The 25,168-nt window shown below is 34.0% G+C and overlaps 2 protein-coding genes across 2 annotated transcripts; both read right to left on the bottom strand.

Moving 5' to 3' along the window:
- Positions 1-948: 948 nt before the first annotated feature.
- On the bottom strand, positions 949-9,497 carry LOC140766549 (glycosyltransferase BC10-like). Its single transcript, XM_073105951.1, has 11 exons — positions 9,321-9,497; positions 8,081-8,582; positions 5,926-6,024; positions 5,636-5,736; positions 5,490-5,561; positions 5,160-5,250; positions 3,569-3,649; positions 2,602-2,661; positions 2,385-2,507; positions 2,248-2,286; positions 949-1,453 (listed from the first exon to the last, which is right to left on the bottom strand). The coding sequence occupies exons 2-11, from the start codon at positions 8,462-8,464 to the stop codon at positions 1,325-1,327; spliced, it is 1,179 nt and encodes a 392-aa protein (XP_072962052.1). The 5' UTR covers positions 8,465-8,582; positions 9,321-9,497; the 3' UTR covers positions 949-1,324.
- A 6,392-nt stretch (positions 9,498-15,889) lies between these two features.
- On the bottom strand, positions 15,890-25,069 carry LOC140766744 (V-type proton ATPase catalytic subunit A). Its single transcript, XM_073106337.1, has 20 exons — positions 24,754-25,069; positions 23,403-23,529; positions 23,229-23,284; positions 23,099-23,155; positions 22,747-22,858; positions 22,602-22,639; positions 22,373-22,474; positions 22,207-22,263; positions 22,039-22,110; positions 21,764-21,865; positions 21,524-21,586; positions 21,316-21,448; positions 19,874-19,980; positions 19,229-19,423; positions 19,034-19,120; positions 18,493-18,597; positions 18,022-18,119; positions 17,839-17,917; positions 16,963-17,051; positions 15,890-16,418 (listed from the first exon to the last, which is right to left on the bottom strand). Exons 1-20 carry the CDS (start codon positions 24,823-24,825, stop codon positions 16,304-16,306), a joined length of 1,866 nt encoding a protein of 621 aa, XP_072962438.1. The 5' UTR covers positions 24,826-25,069; the 3' UTR covers positions 15,890-16,303.
- Positions 25,070-25,168: the final 99 nt, after the last annotated feature.

Genomic DNA, 25,168 nt, shown 5'->3' with positions numbered 1-25,168 from the left:
TTTTTATTAATTGTATTTTACCCCGACGTAGTTTAGTTTAATTATATAAAAATCATCATGTATTTCCAACCTAATTATTTACCACTTGTGGTCTTGATTATAATAATGCAACCGTTATTTCTTTTATTATATTTGACTATACTATATGTTGAATTTGAAGATCGTTATTATAGATAAAGTTGTAGATAATTGAATAGATTTTATGACGAATCTAAAATAATACTAGTAGAATTGTATAATGCCACAGTTATTTCTTTTATCATATTTGACTATACTATATGTTGAATTTGAAGATCCTTATTATAGATAAAGTTATAGATAATTAAGTAGATTTTCTTATGAATCTAAAATAATACTAGTAGAATGTATATGATAAATTTATGTCCAATATCTTTGTTATATTATTATCGTTTAAAATTCAATCGATATTACTTTACTCTAAATCCAACATCTAGTTTGGTCAAATATGGCCGAAAAAAATAATAATAATTACACTTTTAGCTAAGACCATACGAGAAGTAAGTGCTTAAATTAAAAATACATAGTGTTGTGTTTTATGAAATTGAGCAAAAATCACAAGAGGTAAGTCAGTAAGTGCAATATCTCCTAAATATTTTCCATCAAAAATATAATAGTGAGATGGTTTTCTATCAAAATTTGCCAAATATTTTTTCACATTTTCACTCTATAGATCTTCCGATTCAAAGCTAACATCTGCAGGTTCCTGCTCTTGAGATGGTCGGGCTTCACTCTATTTCCTTCTGAGAGTACTACAACTTTTTTGAGCAAGTCTCAAACATCTGTGATCTTTAGCTCTTCTCTCTCACCTTGTAAAGAATTCTTTGGTTCTAATATGACTGGGACTCTGCCCTTTCTTCTCAAAATTCAAAAGAAAAAATTTCTCAAATGTGAAATGTTCGATTGCAATCAAGAAAATAGACACAATCATACAAGAAAAGTGTTTTATAATTACCATATGTCAACCAAAAGAACAAATGGATCACATTCTAGCAATTTGATAGATCAACAAAATTCACTGTCCAAGAGAACACTAGAAAACTAAAAAAACAGAAACAAAAAGAAACCTAGAAAACATGAGAAAAAAATTACGTCGAGAGGGCGTAGTGCGCCATCAAATAGACAGCGCCTTGATCTTAGAGACTCAGAATTCTGAGTCATCCCAATTGCTGCCACAACCTTCTGTTGGTGTTATGATAGCTGGTCTTGGTTTCACAATTTACAAAAGCTGGAAACTAGTAATTACTGAAGGATCGAGGAATGAAGGTTGAAAGCAGGCACTCGACCAAAGAATCACATGGAGAACTCAAATAGCTGTATAATTGGAGAATAAATTCATCAGATTGTCAAGAGCTTCAGGATAGAATTTTCTGGCAAATAAATAACATGGCCTCTTCATCCCATTCCACATGCAAGCTGTCTCAGTCACAAGTTTCTGCGTCGAAAACCAGAAAGAATAGTGATATGTTTAGTAAACTATCAGTATTTGTTCAAGGCATGAATATTCTGTAAATTTAATTAATCATGACAAAAAAAAAAGTAGATGCATTGTCAGTGAAAGCACTAGTACTACAGCTGTCATTCTTTGGATCTCTGATGTCTTATTTAGACTTTGTTGTCAGATGCTTAGTCTTCATCTGAAATTTTTTTACTCTGATTGGGTGAAGACTCCTTTTGGTTTCTTAGTCAGCAAATTGATCTGAACCCATGTATCTGTTTCTTCCTCATTATTTTTCTAATCTGTAAAAAGAAAAGATGATTCTGCCACTGCTTTTCAAGAAATGGTAACACAAAGATCCAAACAAGAACCGATACTTGTTTGGCCTCCACCTAAAAGGTCATATTACCAGTTGAACAATAACGTACTTCATAGGAATCTCAAACTTGCCATGCTAAACCATGTAATTAAATATTTCTCCTAATAATTTGAATGCCCTAGAGAGTCCAGAATACTAGTACTATTTTAAATGATCCAGATCAAGTATCCCTTAGTGAAAATACAATCTCTACCTGAAGCACCATATGCTACTTTCCTACACTGAATGGTTACAGACTTCATTGTAAATCAACAGACAGCAGTTCATCACAAATCTTAAAAATATTGCATCTTTACAAATATGCTATATGCAAAGTATTCACTGCTATATTTAGAAAAGGCTTCTGAGAAAGGGGAACAACAACAACCAAAATAAGAAGGCAAGAATAGCATATAAGAACTGTTAAACTTACCCTTTCATCACTTGTAACATGGAAACTCTTATCAATAGACTGTCACAGCATCCACATAAGAAAATCAGGTGTGAGCTACAGCTGAGAATGATGATCAATAAATCAATAACAGAGAGGAAGTTAAAAGAAAAACATACAGTTATATTCTTCAAGAGTTCATAAGAGATATCTTGAGCCCGATATGCCTTTGGATGCCACTTTCCTTCAGACCAATCAACATGTGTTATTGACCAATTGGCAATTCCAGTTGGATCGACCATCTGAGGATGCAAGTGCAAGTTCATATATTAGCAAGCAAAAAGAACTAGATATAGCTTAACAAAGTCAAGTGGCCAAAAGGTCTTATGTGCTAACGCTGAATAGGGTTGGCAAATAATGCTCATCAGCATAGCAATTGCGTCCCTCCCATCCTGGCTGCATGAAGATTAAAAAAAACAAATCATTACATCTTTCATGAAACTAACCTCAACTATGCATTTTGCAAGAATTCAGATCTAGCAGAGAAAAAATGGGATTAAAACATAGATTGCAGTGTGATGAATTAGAGATCTTGATTTCATATAAATGCTGTGCAGTTAAAAATATGGCACTTGGGAGACAAAATTGTATAGCATCAACTTTGTTGACAAATAGCCGACACTAGTTACATCAACTAAGGGGGTGGTTTCATGTATTTCAAAATGCAACATCTATAGTGTTAAATGAGAAACCAATGTAAACAAAAGTCTTATATCTTTTCTCTTTCCTTCCAATTAAAGGTTGAGAGAATGTGTTTTGCCATTCACTTACTAAAAGTGAATTTCAAAATGCTGCATATGAGCTCATCTTGAAAGGATATTCTATGAGATCCACAGAGTGAAAAAGTTTCTAATTACATTTTATATGTAGATGCAATTTTTTCAAATACATGAAGCCAAACAACCGCAAAGTGTTTCATGTTTGATTTGTCTTCAATTGTCAATTAGTGGGGATAATGAAAATGTATGTATAAACTATTAAAGACCTCAAGTTGCAAATTTGCAATCCAACTGACATTTAAGGACCCTTCCTTTGCCTTATTATTTTTCTAAGTTTTAGTTTATGAAGTCCAAGTGCACAAAAAATTTCCACCATCAAAAGTAGAGAGTACAGGCTTCATGGAGTTAAGGATCCATTTCAACTTGATATTTACAGACATTTGTTATCAACCGACTGGTCATATAGTACTTCCTATAATAATTTTCATATTCCAGATTTTAGCATACGAATACAAATATTTAAGCACATGTTACACTATCTTGATATCTAGTGAGACAAAATTTGGAGAAGGGCTGCAAATTACCTTGCAATAAAGCTTGAACTTTGTGTAATATAGGTAGTCTGCCAGAATCAGCACAGCATGCTGCCGCTTGATTGAGAACCACTGCAAGACATGTGTGACAGTAAGCCTTTACAGGAATATCAAAAGAAGAGTGGTATATGAAAATTATAAAACTTCTAAATAAGCAAAACAGAAACTTTCTCTTTAAATAAATAAGCTAAGTTTCACATATATGATGTCAGCAGGTAGAAGAATATAATGGAAATATAAAGTTGATAAATCTAATGCAAGCCTACAAGTAGATAGCTAATTTTTCTCTGATAATTGAAAGGTAGGGCAGCACACTTCCATATTATAAACATCAACCAAAAGCTTCAGCGTGTGTTTCACTAGCTCATTTATACAAGCTAACACTTACCCATTCATTCTCATAAATCGTAATAAACACCTCTGGCTACACGGAGTTAATCTTACTGTGATGTATACATACACGTATGGCATGTAACTTTAAGCATGCCTACATGCTAATGATGTATGTTTTCGCAAATCATACATACTTTAAGAGAGAGAGTGCTTGAGCAAGCAAGTGACCTTTTTCACTACTACTACTCTAGTAAGGCAGGTTAACTCATGAGGCAATCAAAAGCCACATTCATAGCCTCCCTTGGAATGTCATCTCCAATATGAACCATGATATGATGTGGTGCACAAACCTCATTTTGACTTTTTCCTTGTGTCAAAAGATTCTAGCCAGGACAACATCAAAAAGTAATATTCCTATGTTATATAAATAGATAAATATATATAGAGAGAGAAAGAGGATGCATGTGGAAAATGAGTTTCAAATTTCCTTAAGATGCACCAACTTGTTCTACAGGTTGGACAACATTTTGACTATAAAGGAGGAATATGGATATTGGATAATGATATGACATTGTACAAAATTCCCATTAGAGTAGCATTTATGGTTAAAAATATATTACATAAAGAATTTTTCCAAGCAAACAGAAAATCTTCAATTTCACTTATCTGGACTCTTTAGTCTAATACATGTATCCTAGAACAATCTGAGTTATATCCCCAGCTTTACTTTTATTTTAAGAATATGTATAGGAAGTATAAGATTACTATATTCTATAGAATATGATATTGACATGGATAGAGTATAAAGGTATTTGTGGTAACTTATGTATACAGAATACGTGCACGTGGCAATTGTGTATTAACTGTTTTTGCATCTTTCATTCATTCCAAACTACTATCAAGAACCACTTTCTTTGTTTGATAAGCTGATGTAAGGATCTCCCTCATTTTAAGTTTCTTTAGCTCTACTGTATAGTTGCAATAAAAACCGAACAGTTGACTAAATAAGCAAAATTTAGATTTAAGAAAGGTAATAAACTTATAAAAGCAGATGCTAAGTTAAGATGGTAAGATCTAAATTAACAATACTTCTTATTAAGTGGCTTCAATGATATCTGTTCTAGTTCTCCTGTGAAATCAGGCTAGAACTTTTGGTATACTCTTTACTATATCATCAAAGAGTCCTTTCAATTTCACTTGAAAATTTATTTGTGGCCAGTTTAAGTATTTTGGTCGAGGAATAGTTTACCTGGGAACCCTTTCGAAAGTCATCCTCCTCAATCTCAGGTAGCATATGTTTTGAGTACCTGTCATTTCCATGTGGTCCAGGATCCTGAAAGCTGGCAAAAGAGACAGCACCAGTAAGAAGAAATAGAGTAACATTCTTGAATGGTTCAGTGAAGATTTTGAAGCAGGCAGGAGAGGACAGATAATGATCTATCGGTACTTGGTAGAGTAATCAAGTTGAATTTATGTAGGTTTTGAATGCACTAACTACTAAGCATTGTCCAGATTACTTCCTTAAACAAAACCATATACAAATTCAGGGGGAAAGCTGATACATGACCTACAATCTTACCAGTCAACGAAGCTGATATTTGTCCCCATCAGATAATTGTAGATATAATCAAAATTGTGAAGTGGAATACAGCTGTCATATGAACAGAAGAATTAAATGTACTGATGAAAGGATGAAAAATAATTTCAATAGTATCAATTCCATACCTGTCAGAAAGCAATACAAAATGCTGATTATCAGTATCTTGGAGTGCATTTGCCAAGAGCCTCTTCTCTGCATCAATCATAGATATCTTCCCCCAGACCACCTGGTGAACAGGTATTCATTCAAACAATAATTCTCTAAAATTAGTAGTTCATGCTCACAAAATTAACGGAACTAATGGATTTCTTGAAAATGATAATTCCACTAAAAATGGCAACAAATCTGCCAGAGTAGCTCCTTCATGCCCATGTCCAGCAAAATGTTCAGTTAGTTAATCTGAGAGGGATAGTACCTTATCACTGCGAATGTCTCTTCCAAAAAATATAGGACTAACATGTACAGGTTTTTCCCTGGATGCATGTACATAAATGGAGAATCTCCCTTCGTGGCCCTAAATAAATAAGAGAGCACGTTAAATTAATGCATAAAAGCTTTAGCTGAATTATTCTAGTAACTGATTTCTTGTTTTGTAGAGAAAATATAGAGGTCATGTCTACTGGCAGTCTTATTAATTCGTACACTATATGGTAGTTGACCATACAGTCATACAATCAAACACTACTGGTTATATCAATGTACACTATTCATCCTTACTAAAAAAAAGTAAGCTCTGTATGGATTGTGCAAACTATCTATTATATTATGGCACGAATTTATTGACTATGTCATTTTTCTATAGATTCTTCTACTAAATCGCATTTCACTTAGCAGATAAAAGCACTTCGAGATCAAGAGGCTTTTCTTTGCTTAATTCTCAAATGTCAGTCACATGTTGAAGATTGAATCCATTACTATTAGCTAATGTAATCACAAAAATGGTGAACTTGCGGTCTTCCACAAAGCATTTTTGTGGTATAACTTTTAGGAAGTCTCAGATTTTGCAAAATGGTAGATTGCACTTGTTCGATGAATGTAACCAAATTGCAAACGTGACAATATTTATCCTCAAAAGTCAGACCATATACAGAGTAGATGAGAAGACTCACTCCACTTGAAAATAGTTGGAATACTAGTAGAAGACCGAATCCACTATAAATACTAATAGGTGAGAAACAAGAAGCCTCTCTTTGGAGCATTAAGGATTCTGTATAAGAAAATGCAAAATAATTAAACAGTAAGTGATCTGTACATTCAGAACAAAGGTTCCGCAGACATCAGAAATATTGAAGAAAGCAGTTAAAGACTCAAAAAAAAAAGAAGAAAAAGAAAGACCTAAAGAAGGCATATATTAGCTAATTTACAGGCGCCTGCATGTCTAATATGTGATTATTTTTAATATTAATGTTTTCCTAGAATCTCCAAATCATGAAAGAGCTGGGTAGGAACCCTACTGCTAAAATTGTGTCAAATTTTGTTACTGAAAAATAAATCATATTAACAAAATCTAGGATCCTATTCTTTCTGAACAAATACTTAGGAGTCTCACAAAAAAATTGATGCCTAAAATATCTAGAGCACTAGAAACAAAAAAAAAAATTTAAAAATTGAGGTCTCAAAACTATGCAGCAAGCTGAATAAGTATATAATGATACCGTGCATTATTTAAGGAGATAGATATGATAGAGTCCACCAACCCTATTGAAATGTGTCAGAGACTCGGACATGAGTTTTTATGATATCTATTGTATGAGTATTAATATTCTGGTATTGTAACTAGCGTCCATTCTGAATCAAACAAAAGCCTCAAGATTTGTTAACTGTCATAAATCACTTCTAGCAGAGAGCAGAGTGAATCTTCCATCCATTTGAATCCAGTACCATTGATTTCTAGCTAATAGGCTTGGGACTCCATCCTATCAGCAGGACCTATTTCAACCGCATCATAGGAATTCCAATGTAAAATCAATGATGACAAGCAAATACACCTTTATGTGACATTATTCTCTCTATGTGATCAATTTGCACACAAGATTCACAGCTGAGTTAACCTCATTTGGTATAGTAGCTTACTAGCTCAGTTTAAAAGTCAATAAGATTCCATTATGGAGATAGAGGAGGTAGATAAAGTAAATTGGATGATTTGCCAACTTCCAAGATTGTAGAAGTCTTTCTCATGGGCCTTCCGTTATATGGAAGATTTCTGTGATCATTTACTCTCTAATAGGCTTTGCATAGATTGTTCTTTATATGTCATCTAGAATTTATATTACCAGAACTTTCCTTCAGTTGTTAGCAAAGCATTTCAATTTTTGAAAACTTTAGAAGCCAATACCCGATAAAGAAAATTCATAAAGACATGTCCAAGTCACATGTACATTTGCAATCTGTTTGTAGTATGAAATGATAAGAATGGCTATGGTCATTTTAGACGTCCAGCTTGCACGTTAAATATCAGAACAAAATTATCTTGACTTTGCAGATGCAACGAAATGCCTAACTTGGAAAGCTTTTCCTATCATCCTAAAAGGATACACATGTGGCAAACAGATAATAAGTTTGAGCCTTACCAGAAAAAATCTCTCCCATAATCTTTCAAATGGCAATGTACCCGGAGTCAAGAACATGAAAGCAATCTTCGGATTCTTCGATGGAACATTAGGCATCGCAAGGATGTCTTTGATAACAACATGAGAAGCAATCTCCTCATCGGTCAGTACCCGGGAATTTATAGCAGGAAGCCAGTCTTTAAAAGGACTACAAACACTTGAAGCAAAGAAGTAGCAAGATGAATAACGCCGAGGTGGATAGATGTAAGCTCCAATTAATGAGATGCAGACCAAAGATATCAAAACCAATATCCACATGGGTCTTTTCGAAGCAGTCCTGTGGCCTGGTCCATGTGGGACTATCATTTCTTTCTTGCGATCCTTCCATGCATGAGGTACCTTCATCTTGTTTCTCTTCTTATATAGGCCTCACCACAATTACAACCATGAGATATTAAACCATTAGACATAACCAGAACCTACATTCCAAACTCTGAAAATGCTATAGACTGGGTATCTCTGGCTGCAAAAGGAAGGGGAAAGAAAAAATATATATATATCAATTAGCCACATGCCAAATACCAAAATCTTGATTTTTTTCTGTTTATGTAGCACAAAAAAGGAAGTAAATTTTGGTTTGTACATTCATATCGACCTTTTATCAGAAGGGCAAATTGAAGAGAGCAATTCCAAGTATGGCCTTAAAGCACATCAACAGGACCATCCTCCATTAAGTATAAAGATTAACAATTGGAAATAAAAGAAAAAGGATCCTGTGGGAAAAAAACAAATCGTATGTTTCCCTTCCTACAAGCTAAAATAAACCTTATGTCATAATGTAGGTGATCAACTTTGCTATATTAGTCAAATTTGGAGACGAGACGAAAGAGATTTTTCTTTCAAACTATTCACCTCCCAAGACAAATCCTCTATCCCCAAGTCCACAAAGGCCATCGAGAAAAGTCAACTCCAACCCAAACAACCAATCTAAAAGATTTTGCAACCCGCAATCCCTTAGTTCAACACCAACCAAAACTTTTGGTGGGACTTCCAGCTACATAAACCTCGAATTCCAAATAAAATTCCCAAAAAAGAAAGGCAAACACATAGGAATCGACATCAGCCACATCCACAAAGAACGCATCACAATTATTTCAGGAAATAAATTAAATTTCTCCACGGAAACGAAAACCGAGACAATGCCCAGATCGGGAGCACCAAATCCCATCAAACTACAGTCGACAAGGACGAAATCGATTACCTCAAACAGCTGAGCTGCCCCCGACAAGGGGAGATCAGAGATCTACGACGAAGGCTGAGAGAAACGGGTAGCGGGAGATCTACGAGATCCGGTATTAGGGCAGGACGAAGAGTGGAGGAAAAATTATATAAATATTTAAAGGTCCATAAGAGCTCTCTCTCTCTCTCTCTCTCTCTCTCTCTCGAAGACGAAGAGGTGAGGGGAATTCGAAAAGGTTAAATAGAATAATAGCGTTTCGTATCCGTTTTCGCGTCTTTTTTACATATAACCACTTTTCTTCTAGTTTATTTACAATAAAGTCCTTGTCCGAGGTTAAATTCCTCCCTTTTAATTTAAGCCTTCTATTTTTGGGAATCATATTTATCGTTGAACTGACTTAGTCTAGCTCTAATTAATAACTAATCAAAATCCTCAAAGTAATGAAGTATATTGTTCATAAGAATATTTCCAAACCATTTTAGAGAAAAAATAATAATATGCACTGAGAATATTCCCTGAGCGAGGACTAGACTGTAAGAGGGGCCAATTAGCAAATGTGCAACAGAGGGTATTTCTATAATAAAACTAAAATGTATGTCGTGATATGCAAAAAAAAAAATTTATACTTTCGCGCTCCGTCGGATTGCCTACAGTACTGGAAGGAGGAAATTACTGGATTTTGATATTTAACAACATTCTGTTTGACGTGAATTTATGCTGCTCGGGCTGGAGAGGATCCGACTCGTTTGTTTGACGACGGACGCAAGGGTGGAAACATTCGTTGTCCCTGAATGGATTGGAAAATTTTCTACGTGGCGGCTTCTTATTGGCTTAAAAGATGAACAAGGGAAAGAGAAGAATTTGGATGGTAACGGGAAACGGATTCTACGAGGAAGGGGAAACGTCTCCTATGTAGGAGTTCGATAAGTGGCGGTGGATGGAAGCTTGTGGTTTTGTTTCTATTACAGGGTGTGTTAGTTTTCCTTCATTGGACTAAAAAGATAGAAAAATAAAAAGGAAACTTGCATAAAAGCCCCTGTATGATGGCTTTTTCATAGTTTGAACCCTACCCTATATTAATCTAAATAAAACAAAATATTTCCGTTCCGTTAGAGCTAATGTGAGTTTAAGTTTAGCTCAGAGATTTTTTTTAAAATATTTTTTGTATCCTATTATGTAGGGGCCTTTTTGCAAAAAAAATGAAAAAAATTGCTAATATATATGTATAAAGATAAAGATCTAAAAAAAATTTTGAGTAAATAAAATGTGCCACATTTTGGCATACAAAATTAGGTTATAATTGGTCATGATGATCAACCATCTAATATATTATACATAATGTAAATAAAAAAAAAGAAAGTGAAGGATATTTCTGCATATATCCCTTATTTTTCACTGGTCTAAATTTCTCAAATTAATTTTATTTTAATGTCAAAATTACTCATGGCACTTTACTAATTTGGCGGCTTTCTCTGATGGCTCTGCTCGCTCTTGTCGTTCTATCTCTCTCAAGACAGGGAGGAGTCCATTCCAAAAAAAGAAGAATTTATTAGACAAAAAAACAAGGGTTTTGCGGAAGAAAGGTTAGGAAATTATTTTTATTTTAATCAATAATTAGGGTTTTACAACCGATGGATATCTAAGAGTATACTAATAATTTCAGTACATTGGGTAAATTTAACTTAAAAGGCACCATTAGGGGGTAATATTTTCTTTTATATATATATATATATATATATATATATGAATGACTCTTTCCTTTGGAAAAAGAAGAAGAAAAGAAATAGATATTGACCAAATCTAGGGGTAGTGGAGAAGGTCAAGTCCAATTTGGTAAGCTCATAGACTATGGAAGTTGTGGGTTGAAATAAGGAGCCTTAGGCAAAGGTTTTGAACATACCATCATCTCCATATCCATTGTGTTGGAAATTGAACAAATCTGGATGGAGTATGGGGGAAGAGTTAGATTGAGTCTTTTGCCTATAAAATATTCAAATGTGAGCCATATTTGGATGTTTTATTCTTTGGGAAATTTGCATTTAATGCCCTATATTTTAATGAATTTATGATTTACATTTTATATTTTAATTTTTTAGCGTATATGTGTAGAAAATACTGTACCATTAGATTCGTTAAAAAAAAAGGGGGAAATCTTTTTTTACACCAATTGCCTAAATGGTGCCAGTATAAATCTAACTCAGAATATTTTCTGTATATAATTACTAAAACATAAATTAATTAAAATACTGGATGTTAAATTGAAAATTTCCCCCCTTTTTTTTCTTTGATGAATTAAACCATTTGCACCCTCTTTTTTTATATTTATATTAAGAGTTGCATACTTTGGATTTTTTCTTTTATTTTTAGAGTTAGATGCCATGTATCTTGAATAAAACTAACACCCTTGTGAGAATGCCATATCAAATTCAGTCAGACTAAGCTTGATTTCCCAAAAATACCCTCTCATATCTTATTTTATTTTTGGTTTAGGGTCCTATTTTAGAGAGAAATGTGAGGGTTATTTTAGGAAGATCTAATAAAATATTCTTAGATTGATACCATAGTTATCATAACCACTAGAGAGAGGAGTTTTGGATTGCTAATTTAATTAGGAATATTTTTACATAGTTAAAATAATATACCTATAGTTGTAAATAATTTTAAAAACTAAAATTAATATCTACAAAATCAATACAATTGTATCATATTTTTAACTAATATTTGAGTGTAAGTACATCAAATCTTATGACTTATATATAAAAAAAAAGAATATCATAAGTACACTTTTATTTTTTAAAAGTATAATTATTTTTTTAGGACTAAATTACTTGTGGGATAAATAATAAAATAATTAAACACTATGAACACCTAAGTAATTAGGAGAATGAAAAATTCGGTCCAAAACCTGTTCGAATTCCACGTCCACTAATTGCATCATTTGCTTTTCTGCTTCTACAATAAAATTGAACTGGCGTAGTCATCGATTCACTGGTTCATCACCGTTAAATTCTCACTTCTCTTAGAGAACAAAAAATTAATACTTAGATACTTCAAAATATGACCGCCATTGTAGCGCAATAGTAGAAGCATACAAACACATAGGAATTAAACTACAAATTCTCTATCAATTAAAAACAATCCAAAATATACTAAGAATTTCTAATTCCTATGTCTTCAAATGTCTCTTTTGGTGGGGTTATCTTGAAAGAAAAATCAAGGATGCCAAGGTGGACTTTAACCTAATTTAATGCAGTATTGATTAAGTTCATTCATACATATTTAGGAGAGAAGTAATTAAAGGGGGAATGAATCACAAAGACTTGATTAAGAGAGTCAAACCAAAGACATCTTATGCAATATTAATCAATGTGAGAATAACTTTTGCACTAATTGAGCAGTGCAAACATGGATCTGGTCAAATAGTGAATGTGAAAATATTCAAATTTCGAATAGAAGGAAGGTTTTGAGAGTAAGATTTAAGACATTTTGATTCATCTGGTGATATTTGATATTTAAAACCACAATTCAACCATAGGAGAAATTGGTTACCAGCAAGATAAGAATTTGAAACACTTATTTTTTATACTTATCATATTAATATCTATTATTTGAATCTTACATCTTACTTTTAGTGCTTAAAAGATATGCTGAACTTAGTTTCCTAGTTTACTTAATGGATAATCGAGTTAAATTAACTACAAATGTAAAATGATATAAATATTCTTAATTTAATCTCGACGGCTAGGGTAATACTAAAAGGGGAGACATTCTTAGGTATTTTGAAAGTTTTTGTTTATCATATTTAAAGGGATGAAATATTCTCTATTTCGTCGATTGTTATTAGGTTAAAATTAACTCTAAGTAGATTGCGAAAGATAAATATTTTTTATAGTAAGATGTGAATGATAATAAAAATAAAACAATGGGTGTTTTAATAATTTCCCTTAGTTATATTATTATAGCTAGTAAAATATTCACTAATCATGAAGTTATAAGTCAAATATAGAAAAAAAAATAGTCAAGTCAAATAGGCAACTAGATGGGGAGGAAAAAAAAATAGAAAAATGTGAAATAATCGCAACTTGCATTAAAAGTAATAATATTATTTGCATCAATGATGAAGTGTTAGCGGAGTATTGGCAACGTGACATAAGGGGTGTCACGCAATACCCTTATAGTAGCTCCGCCCCTCGTCACTTGCCATCGACCAGCCATCACCGTCTCATCTCCCCCCAAGCTCGAGGAGCCGCACACACACACCTCGGTACCCTAGTTGTAAATATTTCATCCTACTCAATCTGCAACTCTTTCTTCTTCTTCTTCGAACTAGGGCACCACAGACACGCGAGAGATTTGCATACAAAACTAAAACTTATTTGTACAAAAAAATAAATAAATAAAACACGTGAAATACACCCATTGAACTTTTCTTTTTTTACCACATAGTCCTCCTAACCTAAGAAAATTCTTAGTTCAAAAAGTTCATGTAGTTATTTCTTTTTTCTTAGTTGAGGGTCAATTTGGACATTTTTCTTTAGTTCAAGAGTTCTATCTATTAAAAAAAGAAGCTTAGGGGACTAAGTGTAACTATCCTTAAAAACAAAAAAGATAACAAAAGTTAACCTTGTCGCCTATCACCAACAAGCTGGACTACTGAAATAGCCAGTTAATGTGGAAGAATATGTCTCCATTGCTACAAGTCTAGAAAGCTTAATTATATACTACTACCTCACATGTCTGCTTAATTTTTTTTAAGTCATCTAATCCAAATGGATTAAGAGCTTATGATTGTGTTCATCTAGGGTTAGTTAGCCATGTCAACCACCTATTTTTAATGTATTTATATATTGGCCCTCCAACTTTCTAAGGGTTATTTGCCTCAACACCTAAAATAATTTTAGAGTCAAATAAATTTTATTTTAAATTGCAAGACTAACTAAATTCTCGTTATACATCGGATATTATTTTTCTGCATGTTTGTCGGTAAAGTTCGTACCGACTATAATTCGAATTCGAGAACACTCATACAACATAAGCCACTTTAACTATTTAAGTATATATTATTCCATTACTTATACCATCAGATTGTTTCATAGTGAAATAAAAAATAATTGGTACTGTAAAATTAGAAGTTCATTTTGACTTTTAGTACAAATGACTCACTTCCTAAGGGGTATATATAATATATATATATATATAGAGAGAGAGAGAGAGAGAGAGAGAGAGAGAGAGAGAGAGAGAGAGAGAGAGAGAGAGAGAGAGAGTTAAAATAATAGTTAAAGTGGAAGATGGCAGGAAGTTGGATGGTTCTAAGAACATGGTGGATTGGGCAAACTTTGTTTTAATAGTAAAACTTGTCTTTCTGAACATTAATTAAGAATCACAAGAAGAACATTCAGAGTGATTGATACCAAGGACAGCTCAAATAGATTTGGGAAAAATAATTATAGAACTGGATCAATTATTATAAGTATTTTTCTACATAGTTAGAATGATATAATTTCTTTTATAAATTAACAAGACCTCCATGATTTCATGGCCAATGTCAACCAAATACCAACCCAGATGCAATCTCAAGAATGGTTCATGGAAATTGATTCAAACTAACACGAATATAACCCGTTTATTAATGAATTAATTAGCCTAAACGGGTTATTTCAAAATGTAAATGTGTTATTTGGATGCAAACGAATTGATTTAAACTATTTGATAATGAAATAAATATAATCATAATTAATAAATAAAAATAAAAAGTCAAAATTAGATGAAATATTCCACTTTAACTCCCGAGTGTTGCATAGCATTTCTGCTAGCAAACTGAGGCTCTATATACAAATAAAGAAAAGAGATGGACCTATTCATAATACGGGCAAAATGCGGGGTGTTATTTATCATTTTCTCTTCAATTATTGACAAAAATCCGGCATTTATCCTCCGTCCATTTCGTTGCCAAATTTTGTTTGACCGAAGAAAAATCTTGGGGGAAAATCTAAGGTGGATCTGGGTCGATGTCTGATGCCTGGACGAGTAGAAATATCCAATTTCTCGGTTGTGGTAGGCCGCAGGGATGCTACTCTAAAGCTACGCCTTTAGGAGGGAGTCCTATAATATCTAGACTATAGATATCATCAAAATAATTGAGCTGAGAAAGAAATAATTGAACTGAGAGTAATTAGAGATAAATATATAATTGTTCTTTTTTCTTTTCAAATAATTCAAGAGCTCAGACTAAGTAATGGGACTAATCCTTCCTGATGATTAGATTGGATAATTATCCGGACAAAAACCTATTGCATGAATGGTTCTTGGAAGGACTTAATTAGTTTGCTAAACATCAGGATAGTTAGTTTCCTTATGGTACATTAAACTAAATGTACCAGCATCAACATACTGATTGGTCTCTTGGCTGTAAAGGGTTACTGTTAGTACTAGCAGACACTGTTCATGTGAGAAATAGGATCCATGACAATTTATGTTACATTTGATTCTAAATTTATAATGAGAAAAGGAGAACTGAAAATTATTGTTAAGAAAAACTGGAACGAGTGCAAAGATCAGGAACCAAGAATTGTACGACAAACAGAGGGATGTGAAGGGAAAAAAGAATTGGTTTCACAAGTGCTTTATCTTATTTCTTATCTACAATGACAAAAAGAAAAACATTGAAATTGAAATGAAAACATTGTTACCATGAGCAGCATATCTAAACATCGGAGTTCAAAGTTCAAACTGGTGGACTGATGCCCTTATCTGGATATCGAGATATCCATCTCTTATTACAAGATAATTTATAAATGGTGATCTCTTCAACCAATACTAGAGTAAAAAAATAAAGAGGCCGAGTTTCATGAACTTGCAAAAAGCTTTGACACAAACACTAACCATATGGTGTGTAGCCAACCACATGCTCAGGAGGAACCAATCAGCTTCCACAATCCTCAACACGGCTACATAAAAGTGCAAGATGTTTATCACCTCATTTGGGTCGGCATCTGCTTGGTAGATCAACGAGCTTCGTCTTCAAGATTGCGGAATCCAGCAGTGAGATCCTCGTATAATTTCTTGAACTTTGCAATCAGAACTTCTTCACCTTCTGCAGGATCTTCGAATTTCTGGGACCTATAAAGTCAGGAGAAGCATTCAAGTATATGCTTTTATAATGAACTTTATGACCTCTATGCGGGAACAAGAAAAAATCTTGTAAACTAAGCCAACAAATCATCATGTGTCCATCATTCAAAAAAGAAATCAAAATTTGGTCATGCTGGAGATGATTTAAATATTTCTGCTGAGTCCATAACTCGATATGATGTGGTGCACACGGTCAAGTTTCTTCTAAGAACAGCAGAATACCTTCAGCAAGCACAATGGGCAAATCTAACAACCTTCTGATATACATATTTATGAGGGAGACGTGGTAAACAAAAGCATCCACCAAAAAAAAAAGACAATGCCATCTATCTCCCTCCAGTTGGTGGTGTTTAGTAGTTAGAAATACACATAAAGAGCTGTTTTCCTAATATGTTTGTCCAAATAAGATGTCAAAGATTAGCAACTTGTGCATTTGAACATGATCAAGAAGTCATGGAAGAAAGGTTTGATATCCAGGAAAAATATCAGATATTGACGTGGCATTAAAGAGTATAATTGCTGTCCTACTTACACTAGACGGTAGAAAAGGTCACCCAATCGATGCTTTATGACACTATATGTTATCTTCTGTCCTTCAGAACCTACAGTTCGCTCCACCGCCTGCCAATAAACCAGAAAAGTATGAAAAATCAGTTCTATAATATATGAATGAAGTATCTGATGAACTCTGTCTCCTTATTATACACTAATTTTTTTAATATAGCATGTATTGTCTCTGATAATTCTTTCAACTGTTCAACTGAATAAATAAAAGAATCATCTGAAACAGGTGTCGATTTCTTTGACCCTCTGAGAGAGGAACTCCACTGTTCACCTTTAAGTTAGTGCTAAAACTTGTAAATACCTTGAGTAAAAGTACAGTAACATGTGGGGCTCAGAGATTCCCCTTATGATGGACATTTTTCAATACTGATATGATGGGATGCATTTTTGGAGAACATTAATTGTGGCCCTTCATCTAGCACCTTTGTTCCTCGAGACAACTTTCAAGCTATTGACTACTGTAGGTCACACTAAAAAGTAAAAGATACTCGGTAACTATACTAATCTTAGTGCCAATGTTTATCTTTAATTTATACTTATTCTCCAAAGATCTTTATATCAGTGTATTTAAATCATGTTTGTGGGGCACACCTATTTCCAGGGTTTATAGAAGGGAACAATCAAATATCCACAGATCATTCGAGAGACAAAATCTATTGCTTTGATCCACATAAGAATTTATTTTGAAATAACACATCAGCCAAACTAGTAATTTTCCATGGAACAGAATAAACATGTAAAAAGATTATTGGATACTTCATGAAAAAAAAATGAAAAAAAAAATCAGCTGACTATGCAAACCAGATGATCGCAGTAAAAATTTCCTGCAAATAAGAGGATTTACCTGATTTGCCAAAGTATTGAAATGGATAATATTACGCATCATCCACACTGATTTGTAGAATGGGCAGAATTTATCATATCTGTTGCAAGAATTAAAAGAATTATAATAGGAGAAACTATATACAAAGGGAACAGAAGACCTGATAAAAGAGGATACAGAATAACCATGATAAATAGTGCTTACGGAGTAAAAGCATTTTGTGCCAGATAGTCCTCCCTAAGAAGCTTTGCTGTCTCTAGAGTAATTTTGTCCGTTTCCGCTAATGCATCTTTACCAACAAGCTGAAATATTAGATAAAAAAAAAATTAGGCAGTAACAACAAATAATATTAGTAAAAGATCTTACAGGTTTGAAGTCCTACAGTTTCAAGCTTTTAATTGCAGTTGAGGAAATATCTACTAGTCAACATAGAATACCAAATATAAGAAATATCAAAAGAGTAATCAGTGATGTACTCGATCTAGTGACAATTCAAGATAAATTATGCTTCAATTTACATAATTTCAGAAATATATGTACTTTCAAAGAATTAAGCTAGATTACCAGCACATTTAAGAACCAATTTCTCTTGAATTGTACTAACTGAGAGAACTAAATTATGAAAAAGGATTTCAAAGAAAATGTGGAAAGCACCAAAAACATGCTGAAAAATACCTGGACAATTTCATTTAAGTCATCCTCTCTCTGTAACACCTCCCGAGCTTTTGTTCTAATGTCAATAAAATCTTGATCAAATTTCTCGTAGAAAGATTCCAAGGCCTGCAGTGCAACAAATATAGAAAAATGTAATTGCCCTCTCCAGAGAAGAAAATTACTTTTAATGGAAAGGAATAGTGAGCATCAATCTCAGAAACTTATATATTATGAGTGTTGATGTTTCCGGATACTAGTGAACTCAATATACAACAATCAATGCTAACCATGGTTAAGTAGTATTAGTTTAGAAACTTATTTCAACTGTTCAACCAATATGGGAGGTTACCAATTTCCAAATTCCATTCATGAAAGCAAAGAATAAATTATCTCAACTGTTGTGTCACTTGAACAAATTATCAGCACATATCTTCTCATTTCTTATCAAAATCCCATTATTCCTTCATCCCAGTATTTTCTGAGATGGGTTTCTACTTATAGTGAAAAAAAAAATTGGTCTTAACATTTACTTGAAGTTGGGCAAAATAGCATAGCATAAAACCTGTGAGTATTTTGAATAAGAAATGAGCCAATTGACAGATGGAAAATGTTTCCTCTGAGCGAGTTTCTTATCCAATCCCCAGAAAACCTACAAAACAATTTAACAGGACGCAAAATCAGTGACACATGCTCAATAAAACTTAGTGGAAACTAATAAAAAAAAATAGTGGGGACAAGCAAGGACAGGTTCCTTTACCTGCACAATACCAAGGGTTGCAGAAGTTACGGGATCGGAAAAATCACCTCCAGGAGGAGAAACAGCACCAACAATTGTTACACTTCCAGTACGATCAGGACTACCCAGACACTTCACTTTACCAGCACGTTCGTAGAAGGATGCTAAACGTGCAGCCAAATATGCAGGGTAACCACTATCTGCTGGCATTTCAGCCTGAGAAGATATTACATTTAGTAATTATTTACAATTAGGTTTCATAAAGCAACAATAAAACTATTCAAGCATTAGATTTCATAATCCATTATATTAGAGATTTGATTACTGTGGAATGTGCAACATTATCATTTTGGGAAAATGTTTCTCAAGAATTGATGACTGAATGATTTGATAACTTCTATTATCAATCTAATCATGTTTCCCCTTTATTAAATAGTACATCAGTCATTTTGATAAAGATGTCTTCTGGGATCCTTTTGAATTTTAAGACTCATCTTAACTAGGGAGCCAGAAAAAAAAACATGAGATGACATTAAAGTAGAGGTGGAAAGGTACAATTTCTTTACATGGAAAAAAGGACTGCATAAATTAAAGAAGATAGCAAATTTTGATAAAAACATAGTCCAAATGAAATTGCAAGCTACCCAGAGAAAAAAGAAAAATTACCAGACGCCCTGATATTTCACGCAATGCTTCGGCCCAACGGGAGGTGGAATCAGCCATCATACTAACATTGTAGCCCATATCACGGAAGTATTCTGCTATTGTAATGCCTGAGAATATTTGATGCAACTGACTATGAGATATGGAGCTCAAGAAGAAAACTTGAGCCATCCAATCTTAAAATAGAGCAAAATGGATGTTCAAATAAAGCCTTGAATATCAAAATAGTATCTATTCGAGGACTTCCAAGTATTCAACATAACCTGGATATCTTATAAGTAAATTGCAGTAAGGAAAATTTTACATCAAAGTAACAAGGTGCATGCATAATCTTTAATCAGTCAAAAGTTACAACTCCTAGATACCAGCAACCTGGAGCTTGAAATGCATATAACTTGTTAAAGAACATTGATGATGGACATTAATGATCTAACTAATGGGAAGTCGGGAACTAACTAAAGTATCTCAATTTGTGTAGCAAATATAATAATAAAAATTGTGTTTTTACTTCAAGAAGAACCAAGCTTCTTTAGCCTGTACCTGTACATATTGCAGAAAGGGTAATCTACCCAGGAGGGACTTGTGAGATAGTGTTTTCCATAAGAACCACTCTCATACATTAAGATATTTTTAAAGGATTGTTTTCCATACGTGTTTTTTCCTGGTTCTTATTAACTTCTACTTAAAACACCCTTAATCAGTCCAGAAACAAATGGAAGATACATAAGAGAGAAAAGTTTTGCCGTGAATCCTACCCCTGCTTTTTTTACCCATAGAAAAAATATTGCACACGACACCCGGCAGATTGGTGAGCAATATGTGGCCAGGTAATATTACCTGCTTTCCCTTTTCAATGGACTCCTAAAAATTTTAAGGGTTAAATACATTTTAACCCCCAATACCGATGCGTAAAATTACTTTACCCCCTTGTACAATTTTTTGTAGCAAATCAATCCTTAACTTACGATTAAGATAAAGCTGTTTCCAAATTAACAGAGCCTACCCATTACCAAGATACCCCATTATAATAAATATAAAAAATTATCAAAACGCCCAATCTACCATTCTTACTAATCAGTTTGTCTAACAAATATAACATGGGCATTTTGTTAATTTGGGTGGGGCTCCATTAAACGGGACAAAAATTCTAATACTTTTACTTTTTTTTTAAGTATATGGAATAATTTGATACAAAAACTTGTACAGAGGAATAAATTAATTTATGCATAAATACAGTGGGGATAAAATACATTTAACCCAAATTTTAACTCTATCAATGCAAAGTAATTATGTGGAAGAATGATTACAGTCTTGTTCTCGCGCAATTTTATTTGGCTCCCAAACACCACTTCCCTAATAACGGGAAGTCCATCATTTGCATTAAACTGAGGGATTATAAATTAATAATTGCTACCCTCATTCTGAAAGGTGATTAGACATGTTACCTGTATAGATGGAGGCCTCGCGAGCAGCCACAGGCATGTTGGAAGTGTTAGCCACAAGAGTTGTTCGTTTCATGACAGACTCTTCACGTCCATCAGGCAATGTCATTGTTAATTGAGGGAAGTCCATAAGGACCTGGATAATGATCCATCTAAATAAGTATTAAAATAGTGAAAAAGAAGCAAGCCATAAAAAATATGTAATGCAAACCTCAGCCATTTCATTTCCTCTTTCTCCACAGCCCACGTAAACCACTGTATCTGAATTAGAATACTGTACAAGGCGATAGTGAGATAACAACCACAAGTTAGTATCACACGTAAACCACTGTATCTGAATTAGAATACTGTACAAGGCGATAGTGAGATAACAACCACAAGTTAGTATCACCAGTAACAAGAAGGCAATTCTGCAAAATAGAGGATAAATAAATGCTAAGTAAATTGTCACCTTGGAAAGTGCCTGACTGATGACAGTCTTCCCACAGCCAAAAGCTCCAGGAATAGCACAAGTTCCTCCAAGAACAGAAGGAAAGAGGGCATCGAGTACCCGCTGAAACAGTTAAGATATTTATAATTACAAAACCCATGTTAACATAGAATAGGAAGAGAATATGAGAAACAGATTGAACCGATCAGCATATTTAAATTTATAAAGAGTGAGAGGAAAAAATTATAGGAATCTGAAAATGCCATGATAGTATTTCACATCTGCTTCATTAGTACCTGCCCTGTTAAAAGAGGTGTATCTGCAGCAAGCTTTGAAGCAACAGGCCGTGGTGTACGCACAGGCCATGTCTGCAGGAAAAAAAAAGGTCAGGCAGGCCTTTATTTATGCATTAAACTGCCAAAGAGAAATGCAAACACCAAAACAAAAGAATACAGCTTATAAACCTGAAGCATAGTGAACTTCTTCTTTACACCTTGAAATTCCAGTTCAAGTACTGTATCCTGCAAATAATGCAAACAGGGAACATATAAATCAAATATTATGAGTGTTACGAGTGTAAAAGCTCATGAAGTAAGCAGACCTTCAATTTAGAGTAACATCCATACTGACCTTCAAGCTGTATTGACCAGATGGGGCGATGTAACTGATTTTCCCCATGGACCCCGGGGGAAGGGCAACAGGGTGTTGCATCAAAGTATTCTCAAAGACAGCCTGAAATGTTATCATCCAATGTTACAATCTACACAGTGATCAAATAAAATTCTAAAGAGAGATTCTACTACCACATGCAAGTGGCATCCTACACATCACAATCACTGTTAAATTTAGCATAACTTACAGCATATAAATCTCCGCCTGTCAGAAGATCTCCAACAGCTGAAATAAATAGAGAAAAAAAAGAATTAACATAAAGATAACGAGAAACAAGAGTCTGACAATATATCTATCATTCGTGTTATTAGATAATAGTTATTGATCATTACCTAGCTTCTTCGGCTCAAAATCCCACAGAATGTCTTTGTCGAGGGCAGGGACTGAAACACCACGAGGGATGTAGACATCACCAGATTTCAGAGCAATTGTTTTAAGAGGACGCTGTGTTGCATTAAAAAAAGTCTCAAAGACTGAACAAATTAATAATCAAATTATCAACCAGAATCACAACAATGGCGTGAAACCAATAGCCCATAACTTTGGGAAATTTAAGGAGATAAGAGTTTTGTGACATTCTGACTATGGAGAAACAGTTTTACCACACAAAAAGAGAGAGTATATCACAGATATAATCTGCTCAAATGCTGCAAATACATAAATCTCAGTAAGTTTATAACGAACCTGAATCCCATCAAAAATGTTTCCTAAAATACCAGGTCCCAGCTCCACTGAGAGAGGCTGCATAGAACACACATGTAAAATAGCACAATGAAATGAACAGGCAGCAGTAGGTGAAACCTCCTAGACATACCTTCCGGGTTCTTAAAACAGGATCATTCACCATCAAGCCAGCAGTTTCTTCATACACTGATAACCAATAGGAAAAACATATGCTATATAAATTCAAAATGAAGATTAAGATGTGATATAGAAAAAGTAAAAACAGGAAAAAAAAAATTGGGCAGATGTATTCATCATCATGTACCTTGAATAGTAGCTGAATCTCCTTCAAGACGGATAATCTCTCCTATAAGATTATCATGACCAACACGAACAAGTTCATACATAGCAGCACCTCCCATTCCATCTGCCACGACAACTGGCCCAGACACCTGCAAGCTTGCAGGACAGAGTGAGTAAAAAGTTCAAATGGCATACCAGACCTCAAAACTCCGAGTTAGTTCAAACAGCACACTTAGGTAGCAGAGCACCAGGACTAATGCTTATTAGTAAAGTCCCAACTTAATAACAGAACATCTATGTTAGGGAACTTAAGCATAATCAAGTTTCTCCTATAGCAAGCCAAGGTGAATGGATGAAAGTCATGATTGTGCAATATTGGGGTTCATCAACAGACAATGGAAATATAACATGGTTAGACCATACAGATGAAAGTATCATGTGCGAAGATTTTGCGTCTCCCAGAGAATATAATTCCATAAAATGGTTAGACCATACAGATGAAAGAATCATGTGAATGAAGATTTTGCATCTCCCAGAGAATATAAATTAGATTCAATTTACAGTTAATGCATGTTCACAATTGCCTCAATTTAAGATCATAATGAACATCTAGATGGTCTGAAATTGGGTTCGCTTTTGACAGAATTTTAAAAAATAGGATACAGAGTGAAAGTAATACATGTATCTACTATCTAGTTCTACAAGACTAGCTAAAGACTTATAAGGAAAAAAGCTAATAGACCTATTCACTGTCTTGACAAATTTGCACATGATAAATGAATATTATTCACACAGCTTACAACATCAACAAAAAAAAAAAACACTGCCAAATATTATGTTTGTACAACCAATTCCCAGTAATTTCATAAAAAAACAATAATTTCCAGAAACTATCTTAAGACAGAATATATCAAAAAACTAATCTTCCATAATGTTTTGACCACTATATTACACGAGTATATGTAGCCGAACAGCTTTTCCCATGGACATGAATTAACTCATCTTTCCGGAAGGGAAATGTCATTCTTCCCCTTCAAAGAGAGATATTACCGGATCTAGCATGTAATGCTAAAGTTTCTACTGATCGGAAGAAGAATTAAACGGAATAATTATTTCTTGCCCCCTATAGATGCAAATCTTAGTTCTTAAATAACCAAACCAGTTGTATCAGTGTACAACAAAAAAATACATATAATACTCATCATCTAAACTTTCCAACTATCACGATCAAGTTACTATCTTCAACGATCCGTTTAATTCCAAATCAAACAAATGAACACATACTACTACCTACAAAATGGAATCTCGAATCAAAAGGAAGCAAATAAGAATCAGGGCATCAAAACCGCGCAACAAGAGCTAGGAGACGATACCTTCCGAACGTATCCATACTCGCTTTCCTTCTCCGAATCCTCGAAGGTCGTGAGCCGATCTCCGTACGCCATAGCCCGTGGGGATCAAGGGATCGAGGGGCGGAGACGAATTCGGAACCTTACGTTCCGGTTTCAAGATCGGATCGACAGAGGGGGAGATCAAGATCGAGGTGGAGGACAGCGGGAGAAGGGAATCTTTAGGGTTTTGAGGGGAGAGAGAGGAAGAGATGAGATCTAGAGAGAGAGGAGACCACGGAAGAGAAGAGAATGGTGCCACGAAACGGGGAGAGGTCTCTGCCTCACGGAAATAAAGCTGTGCGAAGAAAAATATTTACCAGCTTACTATAATGAAAACTTTTCAAACAGCACCTTACATATTTATTATTTTTCTATTAGTACATAAGAATTTTATAAA

This window comes from Typha angustifolia, chromosome 9, assembly GCF_048772165.1.
Source record: "Typha angustifolia cultivar Huaian chromosome 9, ASM4877216v1, whole genome shotgun sequence".
Classification (NCBI taxonomy): domain Eukaryota; kingdom Viridiplantae; phylum Streptophyta; class Magnoliopsida; order Poales; family Typhaceae; genus Typha; species Typha angustifolia.
This window is presented reverse-complemented; position numbering and strand designations above follow the sequence as displayed.

Bases quoted from the DNA above. Each gene is read 5' to 3' on its own strand.
- LOC140766549 (XM_073105951.1), bottom strand. From the start codon at position 8,464: ATGAAGGTACCTCATGCATGGAAGGATCGCAAGAAAGAAATGATAGTC. The intron at 6,025-8,080 runs GTAAGGCTCAAA...TTATTTATTTAG, and splicing joins TATGGGAGAGATTTTTTCTG to GGCCACGAAGGGAGATTCTC. The intron at 5,562-5,635 runs GTATGGAATTGA...TTCATATGACAG, and splicing joins TTTGTATTGCTTTCTGACAG to CTGTATTCCACTTCACAATT.
- LOC140766744 (XM_073106337.1), bottom strand. From the start codon at position 24,825: ATGGCGTACGGAGATCGGCTCACGACCTTCGAGGATTCGGAGAAGGAA. The intron at 21,587-21,763 runs GTGACAATTTAC...CGCCTTGTACAG, and splicing joins TCAGTCAGGCACTTTCCAAG to TATTCTAATTCAGATACAGT. The intron at 18,120-18,492 runs GTATTTTTCAGC...CTAATATTTCAG, and splicing joins ACTTAAATGAAATTGTCCAG to CTTGTTGGTAAAGATGCATT.